The sequence below is a fragment of the Scatophagus argus genome, chromosome 3, assembly GCF_020382885.2.
Source record: "Scatophagus argus isolate fScaArg1 chromosome 3, fScaArg1.pri, whole genome shotgun sequence".
NCBI classification, from domain to species: domain Eukaryota; kingdom Metazoa; phylum Chordata; class Actinopteri; family Scatophagidae; genus Scatophagus; species Scatophagus argus.
The window spans coordinates 12,126,345-12,148,835 of record NC_058495.1 but is presented as its reverse complement, the minus strand read 5'-3'; the positions used below and the strand labels follow the sequence as shown (position 1 = coordinate 12,148,835).

General features: G+C 39.1%; 1 protein-coding gene across 15 annotated transcripts in view; it reads left to right on the top strand.

The window, feature by feature from the left end:
* The first annotated feature begins 7,836 nt into the window (after window positions 1-7,836).
* The window catches only part of cadpsb (Ca2+-dependent activator protein for secretion b), a 63,026-nt gene continuing 48,371 nt past the window's right edge, over window positions 7,837-22,491 (top strand). For all 15 annotated transcript variants that reach the window (XM_046383561.1, XM_046383558.1, XM_046383563.1 and 12 more), the window contains exon 1: window positions 7,837-8,385. In XM_046383561.1, the coding sequence (XP_046239517.1) occupies window positions 8,053-8,385 (333 nt within the window). In that variant the 5' untranslated portion in view covers window positions 7,837-8,052. The remainder of the gene's footprint in view (window positions 8,386-22,491) is intronic.

The following is a 22,491-nucleotide window of genomic DNA, read 5'->3' as shown; positions in this document are numbered from 1 at the left end:
GTGCATCAGCCTGATGTTAGTGATCAAAGGAGGTCAAATCCAATGGCTGTGTCTTCAGAATAGCAGAGGATCGAAGCACAACGGTAGCTAACCCAACATTGGTGTGAAGCACAGGTACAAGATAGTATTAATGGAAACAGGGACAAAGGTGACTAAAAGGTAAAAACATATGAGGCTTTTTAATAAATACTTCAAGAAAATCAGAGCTGTGCTGTAAGGCTCATAAATATCTGGCTGATGTGCTCTAATTCATCAACTGCATCACTTAAAAAAGACAATAAATGTGCTTGGGACTTCTTTGTCACGCCGGGATCTGATGAATAATGAGACTAGTATGTTTAAAGTGTTACTTATGTGTAACTTACATTATATTTGGAAATCAATTTTGGGACCATGCAAACTGTTTAAGATCTCATACATTCGTGATTCAAATAATGTAGTATATATTTGTAACAGGATGTCTCCTCCACAAAAACATTTATTGTTGTGCATGAAATAGTAGCTAATTGATGCTAATCATGCATATGAATGGTAATCACTGAGGATATTTCAGTCACATTTTAATCTTCTTATGATCCGCTGATGATCAGACTATTTGCAGCCTTATTAAAAGGATTCTGCTGACCTCTTTTGGTGACAAATCTGTATTACAGATTTATTTTTAAGTAAGGATGAATTTAGGGGTGTGCACATTACTCAGTGAAATTAATGATACACTGCACTGGATTTTAGTTGTATAATATATCAAGTGATTGGTCTGACTTTGTCCACAGAAATAATTAATTTTCACTCTGAGTTCAGCGATAAGAAATTAAATTCAAAGATGTAATTTAGACAAATATCAGACACAGTCTGCTTTATAAAATTTTAAATTGTAGGTTGAACTGATTTCTGAAAAAGCAGCACTGCTGAATCTTTTGACATTTTGTACGAAAACAGCCAACATGGCAATAGAAAGTGAATGACTGAGCACCTGAGGATGGGGATTTAAAAAAATCCAATTCACAATAAAATAAAAGGAGAAACTGAAAAATTACACAAAAAGCAAAACAAAATGAAGTAAAATAATCAAGGACAAACTCTGTAAAAATGAAGTAAATACAGAAAAGGAGAAATCAAATTAATAAATGTCAGAACATTGTATTTTACTAATGTGGCTGTACAATATAACAAGTACAACAAAAAAAACTTTAGAAACAAAAACTTTATTACTTTAATAACTTTATTATTTATCCTTGTTAAAAGTCAAAAGCTGTTGTATGTTTATTGCTGACAAGACCGCAAGTTAGAAATATCATAATATATTCCAAACTACATAATCTACTATATAAATTATTGGTATATATAGTGGATACTTCAAGCAGCCAACTTAAGATGTTGAATGTGAATAACAATGACTTAAAAAAGAAAAAACAGTCACCACAAGTGTGTCTTGGGAAATTATTTTTAAAAAATGACGTTGATTGATATATTCCCTCTGGCTGGCTTTTCATTGGTGCAATGACTGATCACATTTTCAGACTCCTCTGAAAAATAAGCAGAATAAAGAAAGATCAATGGCTGCTTTTGAGTTTGTAGGAGGTAAAAGAATGTGAAAGGCAGCAAGATGCCAGCCTCAGCACAGTGTTTAGCAATCCCTTGAAATCAGTTCTGGAAGAGAGAAACTCAGTGCTTCAAAGAAGACTGACAGGAACATTAAGGTAAAAAAAGACAAGAGGTTGATGTTTTAGTTTAGATGAGAACAGATGATGACATGAAAACTCCTCTGTCCAACTTGATCAAACATAAGAATAGTTTGATTTTGGATGCTTTAGTCATCCACAGTATAAAAAATACAGGACTTGCTCTATTTGCACCTATTTTGAAACCTAGAATTTATTTATTTATTTATTTATTTATTTTATTGCAGTGAGTGGATCAGTGGAGATACATGCATATTAACTTATATGGGGGTTTAATTCCATCCAACTACGTTTTCAATTTCCATTCACAATACAAAAACACAAGAAACATTTTCCCAGTCCCCACTAACGGGTTAATCCAGCCATGTGTTTGTATTTTAAGTTAACTGATGTATAGTGCTTTATATTGTTCTGAGACTGATTCTTTTCTTTTCCATCAATGAGGGACAATGTAATTAAAGTGACAGTTAGTCTCTACTTTTATTTGAAGTATCTCAGTTTCCCAGGATTGACTCCCCTACAACATGGTGGCTAACAAGTGACTTTTTGAATAAGAAAACTTTCATCTCATCTGCTTCCAACTGAGAATAATCTAATTAGTAATGTAACTTAATATCCACATTCTTTATAGTCGTGGTTATAACAGATCACTTTAACTGCTCTTTGATTATTTGGCCAACAGAGGGCAGTACTTAGCCATGTTGACTGAGAGGAAAATCTCTGTAGCTGCAGTGATGAGCGCTGACTTTCACATTGCATTTGATCTTTCTTCTTTCTCCAAAATCTAGATGTGGGTTGTGTCTCCTGTATGTACTATAAGCTAAATACATCTTAACTCGCTGACTGCTTGTGCACTAATGGGATAAATTGTATGTTCCAGTCGATGAGAAGATTGTACTGGTCCAACAGCTGTAGTTTTTTTTTCTTTTTGTCATGTTAAAGTGGTGAGGCTCCAGCTTCGCGCTGCATTATTAATGAATCTTTTTCTGGCATCATCTCCTCTTTCTACCCTGCAAACTGTGGGAGGAAGAGACGAGCATAAATCTGGTGGGTTTTTTATGAAGCCTTCACTTATCCTGAGCAGAGACACATTACTCACATTATCAAGGAGTTGATACAGTGTTATTGTTTTGTTTTTTTTCTTGCAGATGACCCATCTTAATCTAAAAGATGCAAAGATACAAGCCCCATATTAAGACTTAATGTATGCAGTATATGTTTGTTTAAATAAATGATAGATTAGTGTCAAAGAGGGAACATGGAAATATTCGATCTCCATTTTCTATTTTTGTGTTTGGAACAAAAAAAAGAAAAACATGAGAAACTGTTATGTAAGAGGATTTGTACAGATGGGTAATTTCATCAAAACGGGCTTCTCCTTAAAAGCCAATTACTGCCCATCTCTATTTAAAACTGCTAAGTATTTCACTCCTCTGCAATCTGCAGTCAGCTTCACATAAAAAAATAACATATGTTCCGGTGCATATCTCCATTTGCCAGTTACCCAGCATGTAAATATATTCTTGGTGATAATGTGGAGTGTCATCATACAGCATTTGCTGGGCGTGAAGCCCTCTCTGAGACGGCTATAGTAGCAGCAGTGCTGACACTGACCCTATTCCATCAATCTCACGTTAAAAACGCTCTCAGCATTTAAATATTTCAAAGAGCTCCTCAGCTAACTCCAGAGAACCTCTGTGCCTCTCTCTCTCTCTCTCTCTCTCTGTGTCTGGGGGACTTTGACAAACTGTTTTTAAAATGCATCTGAACCTCAGGCATATGACTGGTGACCAAAGACTAAACTAATGTGAAAAAGAGGAATGCAGATCTGAATGACAGAAATCCAAGTGCATAAATTTACTGTTGTTCTACTGTCTTTAAGAATATATACAGAATTAAATATACATGGTCTGTATGCACACAAAAAGCAGGAACTATATATACATATATATGTGTGTATATATATATTATATATACATATGGGATCTGAGGCATGGAGGTCATGAATATATTACCATGCAGTTTCGCTTTGTGGTGTGTCACTGTGTGCTTTACATATGTTTCCTGTGTCAAATCTCCAAAGGCACCAACATGACAGTGTATTAAAGACACGTGCAAGAACACACTAAAGCACCAAACATGACTGTCATTTTATGGTTTCTGTTTTTCTGATTTTGACTGCTGTATTATTCATATTTTTAATTGCTTAGAGACAGAAGTATTTAAAAAAAAAGGTTGTTACGAAGGCACTTAAACTGGCATCAGATATGATGATAAAATGAGGCTGTGCCCCACAGAGTATGACGACAATTAATAATTAATTTCTAGGGTAGGGTCAAAGGAAGTTCAGATGATTCATTTCATCTCCACTGATCATAGTCAAAAGTCGTCTTTATTTTCTCCAAGCTGAGTTGATTCAGTGGAAAATGAACAGTGTTCTTTTTTTAACATTAATTTGACAGACATGCCTAAAATCAAGAAGATACTTTCATCTGGCCCTATGACTGTATGTGGGAATATTCTCTGAGATTAAAGTATAAGTAAAACTTGAAAATAGGGTTTTTTGTTTGTTTGTTTGTTTGGTTTCTTTGTCAAGGATCCACATCTCTCCACTTTGCAAGAACAACCTCATGACACAACAGACGCCGTGGCTTGTCCTGCATAATGAACAGGCTTAAGTGCAGATGCGAGACAAAGTAATGAGGTGAAAAACATATAGCATTTCAAGCGTTTGATGTGATAAATAGGACCTCACAGCATTTTTTTCTCTCGCTGAGTCTCCTTAAAAAAGGTGGTGTCACTGTTACTGCCCTCAAATGGCCAAAACAATCTGTTTATGCAGATTTAAGGATCATTCATTTGTTCATACTGGCTTAAAAGCTGAGTCTCGACCATGGAAACATCAGCAGAGAAAACACACGGTCTATGCTTGGTCTATATGGTAAGATCAAAAGCTACAGACCAGTTATTGGCTGGATATTGTGGAATGACTGTTTTCTAAACTTGAACATGAACGTTAGTCTGACAACAACCACAAAATTAAGTTATTCTTCTTAAAAAACAAAAATAAAAACAAAATTCCAGGTGTTGTTGCATGACTAAACGTCATTTTTCTTTCCACACTGGCCTTTGTGTTGCACCACTCTGAAGAACATCAACATTTAATGTGTACACACTCTAGTTGAAGTAGACGAGCAGAGCAGAGAAAAATCAGTCAATTATTAATGTTCAAAAGGTTTGGAGTTCTGTTGCTGAGGTTAGTGCTGGACCAAAGAGTGTGCAAAACAGAAAACTAAGGGCTGTCGCTCTACTAACTGCCTCACCCATCAGGAGCTGGCAGTGGCCTGTTGAGAACCAAACAATCTGAGGACTGTGGGGAACACAAGCAAACGTCTTACTGGAATTCACAAAGTCAAGCTGTGTGAGTCAAGACATAAAAGGACATAAGGACTATTAGATGCCAAGTCAGGGCAACAGGAGATCCACTAGAGCAAAATCAGAGATAAGGAGTCCTTGAAAGCATGGTTACCTGCAGGGAATTTGCTGGTCAGATGCGTACATGAAACATCTGGAGTAGCAGCCAGTCAGTCCAGCTGTCAGATTCAATTTAATCTCAGATTTGAAGGAGGCAGGCCTGCTCATCCTCTGTGCATGCTGAGTTCACAGTATAAAGGCTGTCATGGTTGTGCTGGTACTCTAAGTACCGTGATGATGGGGGAGGTGGACACAGGGCAGGGTCAGAGGAGTGACATGAATGGTAAGAAAAACCATATTTGGTCAGAAAATATCTCGTAAACAGCAAACCTTGTAAACCTTGTAAACCTTGACCCAAAGTTTAAAAAAGGCTTTCACCAGAATGACATTGTAAAAGATAAAGGTGGGCACAAAGACATCAGTGTAGTTGAATGTAGTTTATATTGTTCTTGTTTACTGCATATTCCTATATTAAGTTATCTTTAATTAAATGATATCAAACTAAAGCAGATAGTATGATTCTGCTTGGCCTGGTTTGCATTAAGCTGCCTGTTTATCCTGCTGTATGCACTGGACTTAATGGGAACTGGTAGGCAACAAATTACACAAAGGGTGGCAGGTGGACTGTGTGTGTGTGTGTGTGTGTGTGTGTGTTTGGAGAGAAGGGGTGGGAGGAGAGCAATAAGGTCCCAAAAGCATATTTTGTCCCTGGGGCTGGCTTCACAGGTTAATCCAGCCATGCAGAAAGTCATGACAATGTGACAACAAGCCAGGATGCACAACACCAGGACTCTGAAACTGAAGCAGCAAAATCAGTCAGTTAAAATCTTTTGATTATTTACTCCTCTGCTTTTGCATCTGAAAATGCACCATTTTAATATTCTGAGATGGACCGCTGCCAGTCAGTGACTAACTGGTAACTGTATGTATAATTGCAGGCCGGTCAGAGGGTAAAGTGACAATAGGTTCACAGTCTGTGGGGACACAAGACATGTCATGAGATGATTGACAGTATTGGTTATAATTTAAAAGCATATATCTGGTGTACAAATTTCTCAATTATTCAATAGTTTGCCCTCTTACACCTACATAAATTCATCAACATGAGAGAGGAACCCCACTTTGTGGTTGAGCAGCTCCCAACTCATGGATCACCTGTGACAAACAGCCATTAGCAGACATTGCAGGTCATAAGCTAAGAGGGGCTAAAAACCAGAATAGAAATAAAAGAGACACCAGAGTTAAGATAAATCCAGTCAAGAGCACGACCAGGTGGTCAGATGAGCTCCACAAACTCACACTCGAAAAAAAAATCTCATCAGTAGGATGAGATATGATCATCAGATCAGCTCCAGTTAGTGGTAAAGTCTGTTTCATTTTCATTATATGTCATCATAAACAGCATTCTGGTTTTCAGTGTGATACTGTTACTGCCGGGGCTGTTGCCTTTCTCCAGCGAGAGTTCCCCTTATCCCTACAGCCTACATGTAGTAACAATAACATATGTGTTCCTCAATCGACTGTGTAACATCATCTTTGTTGGCTGAATTGGGTCAATAGGATTCTTGTTTAGGGGACAGGAGGTGTGACCTATAGGCACTGCTGTCATGCTGTATCATATTACTTTGAAAAATCAGCTGCAGTCTTTGACCAAACAAATCAAGATCAGTAGCATTTCCTTTCTCGTGTCTCGTGTGATAATACTGGTTTATACCATTTTGTACGTTTATTTTATATCTTAGAGCCAAAGCAGGAGTAAATGCACAACATGAGTAGCCTATGTGTCATGTAAATATGGCCCGTTTGCACTTATTGTAGCATTGGATTTCAAGGGACCTTTTGTTAGGCTGCAGTGGAAGGATTTTCAAAGGCCATGTGATTACCCATTGGACAGTAAATGACACTTTTCATATTTAAAGACTATCCCATTTTCATCATCTCATATACCAGAAATCAAGTGCTTGTTTTAAAGCGCCATTCATCTTGAATGTCAACAGTGTATGTTGAACATTTGTATCACCGAATGAAAGGAAGTCGAACACCTACACATTTCTATTCAGTTTGATTAATAAATGTCTAGTAGATGACCGCAGTGCAATGCAATTTCCTGTCAAGAGATACCAGCGCATGCTGCAACAATCAATTCTTCGACCAGGAGCCAACAAACAGAAGGCGAGCAGCTGAGTCTTTACGACTACCCCACCCTTCAGCAACACACGGCGCTGGGCGGCTCAGGAGCCATTCAAAACATTTTACACCTACTAATCTGCATCCCGAGCTCAGCCCATAAACTGAATAATGTTCCCCATTTCAGTGGCAATATCAGAGAAATCCTGTGGCAGCCATCTTAGGTGTACCACAGCAGAACGTTATGATGAGATAAAGGATGAGTAAAGGCGCATCCTTCACTCTCTTCCTATTTTGTGTTCAGGACCGCGGTCAGCTCCCCGCGCCTGCGTCTCCCGCCTGGCAGGCAGGGAGAGGCCATCGCCCGCTTCCACCGAAGGGGGAAAAAAAATCCGCTTTGCTTCCTCTCATCTGTACACTGCACCCCCCACCTCCCCCCCTGCTCTGCTCCCTTCTCACCTCCCCCTCTCACATCCGCAGCGGTGACTGGCCAATAAGATACAGAAAATACGTAAGCATCGACGAGTGCTCGGCGCAGGCGGAGAAAGCTCAGTGTGAAGCAGCAGCCTCCTCCAGCACCACTCGTACTGCTGACATCTCCCAGCAAACGAGTGCAATCAGGGCCTAACTTGACTTCGGGCATATTTTACATGAAATCTAGAAAATCTGGACACAGATAAGATAACGACACGGCCGTCACTGGCGGATATAATTAAAGAAAAAAAAATCCTTTAATCTACTTGTAGGGACGCATCACCTTTAGAGCAAGATGTTAGACCCATCGTCCAGCGAGGAGGAATCTGATGGGATAGTGGAGGAGGAAAGCAAAGAGGCGATGGCACCTCAGGCCGGATCCCGTATCTCTCCAAGCAGGACCAGCGAGAGCTCGGGTGGACTGGCACCCAGCAGCAGCCGCAGCAGCGCCCGTCCGACCAGCCCGAGCCCATCAGCCGCCAGCGAGGAGAAGGAGGACCTGGAGAAGCTGCAGAGAGATGAGGAAGAACGTAAAAAGAAGCTGCAGTTGTATGTTTTTGTCATGCGATGCATCGCTTACCCATTCAATGCAAAACAGCCCACAGATATGGCAAGGCGACAGCAGAAGGTAAGGGCCCTCGGTTGCAAAGGCATAATTAACAACCACATGTGACGAAATGCCTCCTTTCATATCGCAGATGTTGTCATTGATGACCTACATAGAGCACAGAGGGGTTTTGGCCACTAGGCCTATCCGATAGCGTACGCATCCAGCACAGTCTCAATGAAACCACACTTTGTTTTTTGTTTTTTTTTTTTTGACGCAAAATGTTGAAATCCTCGGAGCATGACTGGAGCTCACAAAAACGAGCTCCAGATAGTGAAGGGACACATGGTACTGCAGAGCTGCAGACTGAGTGCAGTCCCTGTTCCACCGTACACACGCTCACAAGTGACATCAATCCCAGCAAGCCCATTAATTGAAAGGGCGTTCAAGAGATGGTGGATGGCGAATAAAAACAGGACGGTGTCAATGTCCTTGTTGGGATGCATCTCATCAAGGTCCTGCTTTCCATTAGATACGCAGCTGTGTGGGGCTTTATGTCCTTTCTCCCTGGCCGTTATCCAATGCCAACCCGTTTGCGCCATCACTTGTCCCGTCAATTTGGCCTCCCAAGGTGACTTTTAGGCACAGACCTCTTGGGGAGGGTTGCTGAATAGCCTTTCTGCCCTGCAGATGAGCTTGGCTCCTCTGGATGGGTTACAGTTAATTAACTGCATTATATATATATATATATTTTCTATGTCCACGTATTAAATATGTTAGACTGTTTGAAAGCCCAGATTATGAGATTTATGTAACTTACTGTAAAGGACAAGGCCGTCATCCTGGTTTCACATTGCTGGTGTGATTCTCCATTGATGCTGAAGCCAGTTTTGGGTCATGGTGTCCTTACTGTCAAAGTCACCATGCACAGGCCCTACTGGTTGAATTGATTGTTGGCCCCAGTTTGTTGTCCTTCATTTGTGCATTTGATTGTCACTCAATAAATAGACCATCTACTGTTTGTACACCAAGAGCATAGTACTCTTTTTCTGCCATTCTTAAATTAAGGAACAAATGCAATTGTAGATCCAGGTGGTCAACACATTTTGTGTAGGGGTACATTAATCATCACATGGCTCTATCAGACTGTAGTAGCAGCTTCTCGTAGCCGTCCTCACGAGGCAAAAGTTGCATTCAGTATGTACCTACTGAGGAGTCACTCAGCTTGGTTCATCTATAGCCGATAATGTATCACTCATGCAAGGAAACGCTGTAAACAACACTATTGATACTGCTCTTGTGAGTGTTGTGTTTTTGCTTAACCTGCTGACAGTTCGTCTTCTCCTGGACACAGTTTAAGCCATATGGTTCTGAATTTTCTGCTGACTCATGCACAAGTGTGTGTGGGTGGCATGTCCATTTGTTTGTGGTCTCATTCAGTGTAGGTTAACTATAATCTAATGCCTGCTTACTAATGCACCTCCATATCTAGTAGCTGAGGCAGCCACAGTCCTCCACTGTGGGAGAGGGAATATCTGGACAAACAATCCAATGCATGCTGTCAGAACAGGAAATCAGAGTGTGTCTGTCTGCCCACAGTCTGCCAGTAGACTTTGGTCCAGATTTTCATCCTATGACTTAAACCAGCTCCTTCAGAAGAAATACACACCTTGTGCAAAATTAAATAACAATGTAGTGTTTTCTTTAACACCTCTAATTGGTTTAATTAGGATAATTCATCAATAGCATGGGGCACTTAAATGAAAGCTGATTACTTTCTCTGAGTTTTGTGCATTTATATTGTCATGGCATTTCACTGTAATTTAATTATATTTTGGCCCTGTGTGGACATAAAGAAATTATTTGTGACAAAATACGCTTTATTAAGGAATTCATATTCAATATTGGTCCAATATTTTCTGTACATCCTCTGTTGAATGTTTGCTCCACACATGTCCATAAACATTAAGGAAATTAGAACAATGTGCCCTTCAGATACTGAAATCTTGTTTTCCCTTTCCCCCCACCTGAGGCTTTTGGCCCTGTATCCCAGCCTTCTCCTCTGCTTCCACCCACAGCCTCCCCTGATCTTGACTCTCTGGCCCCACCCCTTAAACATATCCTGGGCAGACCTCCAAGCAGTAATGGTGAATTTGGAAGGGATATGATGAAAGCTGCATGGCACATGTATGGATAAAGTATACACAAACACACAAGACTCTCATAGTCGAGTAATAATAATAATAATAATAATAACACATAAAGTGAAGGACTGACACATGTATGGTTAACTCTCCATGATACTGCCTGATGTTCTCCAAGAACTGCTGGGCCTGCTGAGACTTTCTGTCAAAAAGAGGCCTTAGTGTAGGCAGAGGGTCTTCGAATGGCTTGAAATTAATCCTTTCACAGTTGCAAACTGGCACTGAAGGATTTGTGACCACCGTGAGCACCTGACTTGTCCCAAGCGAACATGACGGAATTGCAGGACATGCAGACTACATCCATCCCAGGTGTATGAAATTGAACTGCATTTGTGACTTCTTGTGAGCTTGTCCTCTGAAGTTTCTGTCCTTCTTACAGTCCTGTCTGATCTTTTCCACTGCTGACCTGAGAACAGTCACAATATTGCTTGAAATTAGATCTACGTCACATCACAGGGGGTCACATTAATGGTGTCGATACACTGATGATGACACTTTTAGAAGACCTTAATATAAGCTTTGACTCACAGGTTCATCTCGGTTGCCACAGTGGAGCTGTGTCTCCTGATGCATGTAAGTGTAAGGAGGCAGCAGATGTATCCACAGTTAAATCATCATTCATAATTTGCTTAATTTTCAAATTGTTGTTGGTTAAATTAGAAATACTTGTTTTTAGACCAAGATACTTTATCTAATATAATATATAAGATTAACTTATCCTGTGTGACTAGTTTCTAAGCATATTCTTTAATGCCTGTAAAATGGCTGATGTAATTTTGGAAACAAAGACTTAATTAATAAATAAAGATGCAATTACAAGAAACAGTATAGCTAAAGGATTATGGCAATTTGGGCATTTACATTTTAAGTCACACATAATCAAACAAAGACTATTTATTTTTCCAGTGTGTCAGAGGGGATGTGTCACATTTACACACTGTGATAAAACAATTGTACTGTTTTTACACTCATCACTAAAAACAGAACAAAACAAAACAAACAGCATCATGGCAATGACTTTGGGCAACATCAACGTGTTTTTAAGAGTAACATATTGTAAATGTGAAATGTTACTGCTTGTTGCTTTGTTTTAGCATTTCCTTTGTAATAACACTCCAAATCCGCACAAACATCTGTTATTTTCTGCTATTTTATTTGGTCAAAACACACAATGACACCAGATGGCTGCGGCAGAGACACGTCTCACAAGCCGAATGTGGCCTCTACTGTAACTATACAGTCTATCTGTGATTGCAAACTAAAGTTATTTGGTAATGAAAGCACAATCGTGCTGAAAATAAATCAATACACTGAGACCTTGTGCGCTGCTTAAATAGCTAGCTGTCCCCCTTTATGTTGCTTGGGGCATGTTTGAAGGGGATTGGAGGAATGTGGCTTTGAGGAACAGATGGACAGACAATTATAGTAGTAGGACTCCTCAAGGTGTTGTCTATACAATCTAAAATGTAGCCTATTATGATTTTGGCTATCAAAGATTAGTCACAGAAATATGATGGAACAGTTTCTGTAATGAAAAGACTTAAAGGCCTCAGCAAAACATGTGGAGCAGCTCCATGATAATCCGTTATTAGAAGCTCTGGCACACAAACAGCAGTGACGGGCTATCGCAGAGAAACAGGCCCTGGTGCAGAGTATGCAAGCTGCACTGCTGCTTCTTGGAATGTATTGCTCTAACCTTGTGAAAGGGTAACATAAAAGTGCAGTAACAGACAACTGCTTCCTTTTTGAAGGATGAGGGAAATATTTTCTCATTGTCTTCACCAGAGGTGGGTTGGAGGCTGCTGCTGTTCAAATGCTGGTTGAGTGTAGGTGTGTATTTAACTGCTGATGTGTGTTTGGATGCAAGGCTAATTGTCTGGCCTCCTCCCTAAATATGTTGTAAGTAAATCATTCAGGTTGTTGACAGATGTAGATTTTGTTGGTGTAATTTATGGAATTACATGCTGGATCTTGTGGATTGTCCTGGAGGGCAAAATCCTCGATCATTTAATGGCAATAAACGGAGGAATTGAACATGGAGGACAGCTCAGAAGCCAAGGGTCTGAGGACAAACTGATATGATGAATTTTTATTCTGAGCATTTTTATGCTTTCCAAAAAACATTTTATGACATTTTGCTACTGATGTGGTTGATCAGGTTAGTTTTGTCTGGAGATATAACAACTATTTGATGGATTTCCATAAAATGTTGCAGAGAACCTCTGACTTCATATCAAGCCAGCTATTCCCAGTCATTCAGTGAAAATATGCCAACATATACAGAATAAAATGGCACATCATTTTGCACAGACATTCATGGTTCGCAGATAAATCTTAATGGCCTTGTGGATTCTCTGGTTCTCGTTTGGTGCCATTACAAGCTTCACATCTGTGGTTTTGAGTGAAATGTCTCAGCAGCTACTGGATGGGTTGTGTTGCAGCCTTGCCCAGGCATTGTGTCTTTTTTGGGTAACAAACACAACTGTAACCAAAAAAGAACTCTGCTATACTTACAGACAATTAAATCTAATTAATCAAGCCCAAATGTTGCCTGCTATCATACTGAATCATCAACTCTACGCTACACTCTGTGTGTAAGAATCAGTCAACTCCGTGCAGACTCCGGACAGATTCGAGGGTCTGAACACAGATTACAGTGGATGTGCATTTCAGAACTGAATAATCTTTTTGGGTTTAGCATTTTTTTCAGTTAGAAAATATGATGCCCGGAAGATAATCTGACCTAATCAACTCATCTGGCAGCAGGTTAATTTAAGAGAGCAGAGCAGAGCCTCTTGGCTCAGCGTTCTAATCCTGTAGAGTATGCTGGTGATATGCTGATGGCATTGAGCTATGAGTTGTGTGTACGTCTTTATGATGTGAATGGACGGAAATCAGCGTAATTGATATTAAAATGAAGTTTGCTGCCCTGACGTTAAGCACTTAGCCAGGTAAAGGATTTTAGTTTGTCCCACTGTGAGCTGGTTTTACGTGGACCAACAGTGTATCTGTGGCATAAGTGTCAACAACAACAAGTGCCAGTTTGCCATTTGTGTTGGTAAAAGCAAGTGTGAGTAACAGTGGCCTGCATGAAGGGTGATGATGAGACAATGTAAAAGTTAAGGGTGAAGTTATCTGCAGGCTGTGTAGGCTTGGTGTGCAGCGATTTAGACAGCAGGAAAAGAGATGAGAAATTAAAAACAAAAGCTCTTTGAATGAATTCATAGAAACTGAAAAGGGATGTGATTATTTAATCTTTCTTATACTGTGCAAACGTTCATTGGATGAACACGATGTGAAAATGATTTGGGTAACTGTTGCATTTGAGCTCATGGATAACCGATAGACGACACAGCGATATGATGATGAAAGAAAGAAGAAGGAGCTGGAAGAGAGAGGAGGGAGATAACTGACACATGAGTAGTCAGTAACATTAACAAATGAAAGAAAAAACTCCAACTGTGTTGTACATTAAAAGTTGACACTTGTGTGCACTGCATGGTGCTAAAAATAGTAATGTGTATACATTATGTGTCTCCTATGTCATTGTAATGGCACTGCCTTCTCTTCCTTTATCTTCCTTGAATAAAATCAGAAGTCATTTAGAGAAAGTATATGTGAACATTGAACACATGGATACACAGATAACTGAGGTAAAACCGCCTGAGCTCATTATGTTCATGAAACATACAAAAGAGAGCGGCAGTAAGCGGAGTGTCAGCATGACATTGGAATCATTTGCATTATTATGTAAGATGTTTAAATGGTGTTCTGCCAGACATCATTTGGTAATAAAAGAAGCTTTGCGGTCAGTGTGAAAGTCAAGTGCTGAGTTAACAATAAAACTTGTCATTCAGCATTTGATGGCTAATGCTGATGAATGTCGGTTTGTCCCATTTGGCAGCAGACATTTGAGCATGTTTTTGCGACACTAGTATTGAAAAATAAAGGTGCTCATTGATGGTGTAGAAATTAAAGTGGATTCCCCCTCACCTACAATCTGAGCAACTGTGTGCAACAAATCACAGCTTCACAAATTAAACATCCCCTCTGTCCACACACAACCAGAAGGGAATGTTGGGATCCTATTAATTAGAAAAAAAATGTCTTTTTAATAAGGTGTGACTACTTTGAAAGCAGCAGTCAGAGTCAGTCAATTGACTCTTTATTCAGATTGTGCAATAAAATAACCCAGTCGTGTGACCTGACGTGAGTACATGGGGCCATCTGACAAAAATAGCTGCAGAAATGCAAATGTGAGTGTGTGCGTGTGAATGTAGAATATTTTATGTTTCAAGGTGGCATCTTGTAAGGGATTATTTCTCATGAGAGGCAAATATGTATCTGTGCTCTGGCTTGAAAGCACCACCTCACATAATGTCTGTCCCCTCAACTACTCTCCCTCAGAACACACCATGTACGTGTTAATTATAGTAGAACCTATGTAATCTTGGTTGCCATCTGCGTTTTAACTTGGGTAGATAAATGTTTTACATCTACAGTTAATATTTGTCGAGCCTTAATCCTGCTGGTTTTCTGAGGGACGCGGTCCTTGATCATGAGGCAGAATTATCTGGTTGAGGACAGTTAATGTGTCCTCATGCTGTATGCATGGATTGAGACATTAATCTGCAGGGCTCCTGTCATTTTTTTTTCTTTTTCTTGCTGTGTAAAATATAATCCCTTACTCCCAATACTGGACATTAGTCTTATTCAGGAAAACAAAAAGTGAAAATTGAAAGCTGTTTTGTTGAGAGTGGATATTGGATATTAGTAGGCCAGGCTGGACATGCAAATGAAAAAAGAAGCAAGATGAAACAACCTACATGGAGTCTTTCTGTAGCAAGCTAAATTTATGACCTTTTCTTACAGCAATAATCACAAGAACTTTATTTAAGATAATTTTTATTATGATTTTATACATTATATAATAATTATAGTGACTATGGAAACTGTGGATGCACTGTCTTTATTCACAATGAATGTGGTGATTCTAAATGAATCATTTTTGGTTTATAAATTGTAAACAAAAGGGGGGAAAAATGACTGATGTTTTGTAAATGTCATCTGCTGATTCGATTCTGATTTTCTTTTCTATAATTGGCAGCATGTACAAACAAAAAGCAACTTTTCTTCAATGCAATTTTACTTTCATAATAAAATAAAATAAATAAAAACTTTACATTTCTCTCTCAACATAAAATGAGCTGTACACCTAACATATTTTGCGTTTCCAAACAAAAGCAGGTGCGACAGATTTATATAATAAAACAGATGTCAGTTATTTATATCATTTAACAATATGCTTATAAATTCACCAGGGCTGAGGTAATTTATCAGGTTTCTGAAGCCTTGATTCTCAACTATGGAGACATATGATTCCATTCAGGGTCATGAATGTCCTAATTCTGCTGCTGGCTTGCGTCTGGCACTGAGCTCGGGCTACTTGTAGCATTAGCTGCTTTCCCTTTGCTAGCGTCTTCAAACTGAGCATGCTCAGCTGGGTGATGGCGTTTCAGGTGTCTGGTTAGGTTCAGGTGTACTTTGGCCGGGCTCTGTGTTGTCTACAGCTTTCGACATAGAAGACATATTAGCGTGCGGCTGTGACGTTATTGCCTGCGCCACTGTGCTTATGTGCATGTGTAAAACGGATTTGGTATCGGAGATACGGGACACTGACCGGCCAGTCTCCAGTCCAGGCCGAGAACGCTGAAAGCCGTCTGAATCCAGTCTCCGGTCAGTCAATGGTTGCATCTCTAAATTTATTCTCATATAAAACCAAGCAAACCAGAATCCAATTTTTATAAGTCAGAAAAGTGTAGTTTTTTTTTAATTTATTTTCATTTGTGTTTGAAAAATGAATTAACCTATCATTTGTCAAAACTGTTGACGATGAATTTTGTGCCAATCAGCTAACCGATTAGCTAACTAATCGACTCTGTTGACTCATTATTAGTTGCAGGCCTATTTGTGTGTTTGTGCTCAACAGTTCCAGTGATTAAAGACGCCTGTGCAGTTTTGACATGTTCATTAAAATGCCATTCACATTACTCAGTCACATTTCTGCATGCGCCAAACCAAACCGTTAAACCAAAGCAAAAAATGAAAAGCAAAGCAAATCAAAATGAATTCAGCAACTATCGTCATCCTTCTGTCTTCTCAAACTGTCATAATCACATACTTTTTCTTACACTATAATTGTTGTACTTATTTGTTCATGATTACAAGATAGTTTACTCATATTTAGATTCTAAGTCATAATTATGAGGTATGGAAGTTATAATCACTACACAAACAAACTTCTGTGGATTCTCTTTGATTATGTACATCACACTTTTGGAAATCTTTGAGTCTGACATGAAGGCAGGCAGATGTTGGTGGGTGTTTAAGACACAAGATTGTGTTTGTGCAAATGTGTGCGGTTATGCTGAACCATATGAAACATTGCTTTAAAGGGAAAATCACTTGGGCATGACTGGAATGAGAGAGTCAGAGAGAGAGGGAGATTAGTGGTGGTGATTTTCCACATTAAAGAAAGACGAGAGAAGTGAGAGCTACAGCCGGATCATTACCGGAGTCCTCTGCTCAGCCTCCTTCCCTCTTTCCCTGTTGACTCTCACTGACGCATAAAGAACCCAAACAGCAGTCATGAAGCTGTATGTCAGGTAGACACTCTCCCTGAGCTTTTTTCCTGTGATATTATGCTTGTTCCAGTGCCACCGTTTTAAAACAATCACTATACCACTCCCTTGTTTTCAAACACGAGATGCTCAGCCTGTTTCAGAAATGACTTGTCAAAATCATTTCTTTGATCGCTATCGTTGATGTAAAATGACAGAGGCATTATCATCTCTGTACCAAAGCAGTAAGACAAAAATAATGTCGCAAACTGGCTCGGGGAATGTGACAAGGACAGAATCCACACGAGAGATTTACTTAAAGCCAGATTAATTTGTTAAAGTCAACACAAAGCACAAGACAGACTAAAATATAATGATGCAGGGTGTATACCAGCTGTAGGACAGGAGGGACAGAGTGAATATATAGGCTGGTGTTTATAACCTAAAGGCTCAGGTGAACTTCTGCTTGCACATGATGCACATGATACAAACCGTACTGAGCATATAACAAGACCAACAGATTGGCAGAAAGACATAAATGTCTGAGATGCAATTTTTTGTAAAAGCACAGTGAGAAAGAGAGATGTACTAGATAGAGGGAAAAGAGAGTTAGTACTTTGTGATGAGAGGCTGGTGGTCTCACTTAAAAAAAAAAATCAGCTCGTAATGGAGCTATTTTCAAACTTGGCCTTTTTAGCTGTTTGAACTTTTTAAATGTTGGAATGCAGCCTTAACCTTTAAACAGTACAAGGACCAAATTTAACCAAGACCGCTCTGGGACTGGTTGGACTTGCATATCAAAGAGATGAAAATCATTTTCTGTAATAAAGGATGGGACGTAGATGTTTCCTTTTGATTGCATATTTAACTGCTCTGTTCCAAAACTGCAGCATATTTTCATTATTGATCAATTTGTTGATCCTCTTATAATCACTTAGCCATGTAGTTTAAGATAAGCACAATGCAAAATCAGTGTTTTTCAGATGTGCACCATTCGATTTCTGCAATGCAATGAAATAAACAGCACTGACTTGACTGTTTACTGTCCCATTTAGATTATCCTCTCAATACTATGGAATCTCGCATGTCAATACCATTTACATTAGGCGAGGTTAAGGTCTTGTTTTCTGCTCAGTAATTGAATGAGCATAATGAGGAACCAGCTGAGCTGTATGGCTGCTGCCAGTGAGTTGGTGGTGTGATAATGGATGACTGTTACAAGAAGGGGCAAGAAGGGAACACAGTGTTCTGCTCTATATATCAGCAACGCCACAGTTCCTGAATATGACAACAGTGTGGAGACTGGTTATACAGAGCCAGAGCTCCCTGTTTTATCCCTGTTTGCCGTGTGTCAGGCCCTGTCTGCAGAGTATACACCTGGCTGTTTACTAACCCAGCGGAGTGGTATTTACTCACACAGCGCTCTGTCTGTGTGTGCCTTCAGAACAGATCTATGTGAGCATGTCTGGTTGGGGATAATAGCTTGTGCATCTGTCTTTGCATAATTGTAGTTTTGTGACCACAGTTACTACATGGTGCTGGAGTTTTGTGTTTGGTGAGGCCTGTTGCTGGTAGATTTTGTGCAGCTGTCATGCAGCGCTTGCTCGGGCCCTTGTGTTTAGTGTTTGCTCAGATGTGGGCTGATGGTGTCATCTGCAACATGAGCGAAATATGCTTTTGTCTGGCGAAAGGATTTAACGATATCATGTTTGCAGAAGAGCAACGGCAGCATTGGTAGGCAGTCCTTTCATCATCAAACATACACAATGAGAACATTTTGCTTGATGTCCTTTCATCATCACCTTGCATATTTAGTTTCACTAAAGTAAAGTTCCTGCTTCGTGCTTAGGCTAACTTAATATAATGACATGGCATAATGTCAGTGTTAATGCATAGTCTCTTAATTTTAAAGAAAATTACATGTTTAGCATAATTTTTAGAATTAAGATTTCATTTCATCAGATTAGGTTTGACCACCACTGCACGCACTGTATTTTGCAGCCGTTTGATTTTGGAAAATACCATAATTTAACTTCCTTTTCAACATTATGCAACTTCTATAGGAAACTTAAGTGTGAGTCAGCAGAGCAGAGGCTTTATTTTGCTGAACTACACCAGCTACTGTATATACCGCATTCAATTAGCTAATTACTCCACTCATCACAACACTGCAAGGACAGCTGACGTGTTATATGCGTCACAAGCTATACTGATTGAACATTGCAAAGAGATACTGTGATAAATATTGATGGAATACATAATCTTGATATGTAATTATTGTTTATTACAGGTGTTGCCTGCTGTAACCTTCTCGTTTAGCCTTTCTTTCTTTGAAACATATTTAATATTTTAATATGACCTGTAGGCTGCTCATCTTCTGCTCTGGAAAGAGAGACGGATGAGTGCACAAAAAATGAATCACAAACTGATGAGAATACGCCACCCTTTCAAAGACTTCTAATTAAAATGATTTATAATTTTGAACAAATGTTACAAGCTGTATGTGGCACAACCACTTCACAAAATACATTCAGGCCTTATCTTTTTTGTGCTTTTTTGTGCAGTTTCTTTCACAGACAGAGCTGCCTATAAGACAATCTGGTGTGCAAGAACTTTGCAGTAATAACCCTATGTATTTCCCACCCGAGTTTTGTTGCTGACAATGCGGGGAAGGCTTTTAATCAACACTCATGTAGGACCCGTGGCCTTGAATCGTCTCTATAATTTACAGATCCCACATGTAACAATCCCACTATGAGCTGTGAATATTTGTACAGCCTTTAATTAATTTTCCCACTTCTTAGTGCTTTTGGTTTACACGGTTTACATGACAGAAAATTATTTTTTTAAATCTTTATAATTGTCGCATCCCGGACACGCAGAATTTCTCCTGCATTCCACTCTCAAACACATATTAAGAAAGCTGTATGCAGGAATAATCTTTCTCAGTTCACTGAAGAATCACTAAAGGCAGCTTTCATTTTAAGATACGTGCCTGAGGGCAGTTAAGACCATGAACCTGTGTTAAGGGCTCAATAGGCTTTAAGATACAGAACATTTTTAGTAAGTTTTGAAATGATGTGTAGTTGAAGCAGACACTTCCTCCTTTTTGCACTACTTCTTTATCTCCGCTATGCATTTTTATTATAGTAATGTGTAGAAAATGACCAATCCAAGTAGTTATATAAAGTGCAAGGGACCTAAACTACAAAAAATGTTTAGAATTCATCATAAAATCAATTTTTGATTAAAGATTCATAGGTCATTAAATGTTTCACAGTGACTCAGATATTGTATTGGTCACATGGTTGAATTAAACTCGGATCCATAATCATTCTGAACCGTAATGAAGTTACTGTAACTAAAGCCCAGTGCAATGAGCGTATCCACTCTATTGATATGTGAAGGGTGATTAATGCCACTGGCCACTTCATTGCAAGCCAATGAATCACTGTGTAACACTGCAATCTTGATAAGAGCCAAAGAGAGAGAATCAATAAGAGCAAAGCTTGAAAGTATGTCTTGGGACTCTGATGAAAATGGAGGTATTTTCTGTCATCTATCACGTTGGTTACTAATCAGCACTGTTCTCCAATCAGCAATCAAATAAAAAGCATGCAGAGCTGAAAGTCATAAATACTCTATGCAGCTGAACTATTCTTTCTCTTTCTATTCTCCACTTGGCTCAGTATGTCAGCCTCCGCTCGCCACATGGACGCATGCACAGTTAGCAGCTTTGTGTGTTGTCACATAAAGTCAGGTTGGCTGTGAGAAGATGTCAGTAGAAGCAAAGTGTTAATTAGCTTTGTCCTTTAATGGTAAAATCTTCAGGTAAGGCGAAAATGTGTAGACATACTCTTTTACAAGTTAAAGTCCTTGCTTTTTCTTTAAGTGAAAGTGCACAACAGCCCATTTCAGAATAGTTTATATTATATGATTGCATTATAATTATTGATGCATTGATGTGTTCATTGCTTTGTTGCTACAGCTGATACAGGAGGAAAATACATTTTATTTGTTATCATTATTAATATATACGTTATTTGCTGTCACTTATGATGTAGTGAAAAGTACTGAGAAGCAGCAGAGTAGAAGTTAAAATTTTAATAATGTGGAAATACTGAAGTAAAGTACAAATACCTTCAAATATTGCTGTGTTTTTAATTACCTTCCACCACTGCATACACATTACTGTTTTTCACACGGGGCTTTTATCTTTGCTCCCTGCTGGATGGAGCACTAATAAAAACTGGGTAAGAGTATACACACTTCATCAGACACCACTACACCCCTGCCCACATCTCGTGAATATGTCCTCAAAATGTCTTATTCATCAAAACCCACATATTTAACTTAATCCTTTAAATCCCCACATTTGAGAGGATGGAAGCTCTGAAGCTTTGAAAAATGACTTTTTAATGTTTCTGATCAATTATCTATCAGTCCAGACTCATTGTTCCATCTTACAGATTCAAACAACACACAATAAAGCTGATCAAAGATCTGTTTCATCTATGCTAGACAAACACTACACACTAGTTTGTTTTGGACACTTCACCAGCAAAGCTGTTGTAAGCCAATGTTAGATTGTGTTCAAGGAAGCTGCAGTCTGTACGACGTCAGGTCTAGTGGCGTAATTGCTAGGTTTGCCCTAACTCATTTCAGTCTGTGTATGTACCTTTTCTCAAAAGCCCAGCGGCCCTTCAACAGAAAGCATCTCAGCCCATGTCCTGCCTTTGTATATCACACATCATTCATACAGCTTTCTTCATTTTGCTCTTCCTCTTTGGGGATTCATTGTAGCTGAACCTCTCAGGATGCCTGCACTTCAGCCTAAGCATTTATGGTTAGATTTCTTCCATTTTCTTTATTAATTCTTTTTGATTGAAATGTTTACATAAGTCTCCTGCTTAGAAAACTGTGCTTTCAGAAATGAATAAGAAATGTGCTCTCATGAGAAAAAGGAATGAAAGTCTCATAAATTAATGTTTGTCTGTACATTACATACTGCATTATAATATCATTATAAGAAAGTCAAAACAAAGAGAAAACCAGTGTATTTATCCTCGCCCTCACAGTAATGGACAACAAACCAAGGGCAAGTCGGTCAACTTCAGCCTTTGATTGTCTCAATAGAGTGAGCTTATTTGCATACTGATGTTAATATTAACATTTTTGCCTCAGGATGTTCCTTGAACACCATGGCCTATTAAAACATAGCAGGGACGGTCCACACTTTCTCTTTAATCTCACCGCCAAAGATAAATAAACCTGAAACCTTGAAGCAGAAACGCAAGTATTGATCTCAGATGTTGTTGATGTCCTATCATGTGTTGTAAGTGGATCTTTTATGTTTGGACATT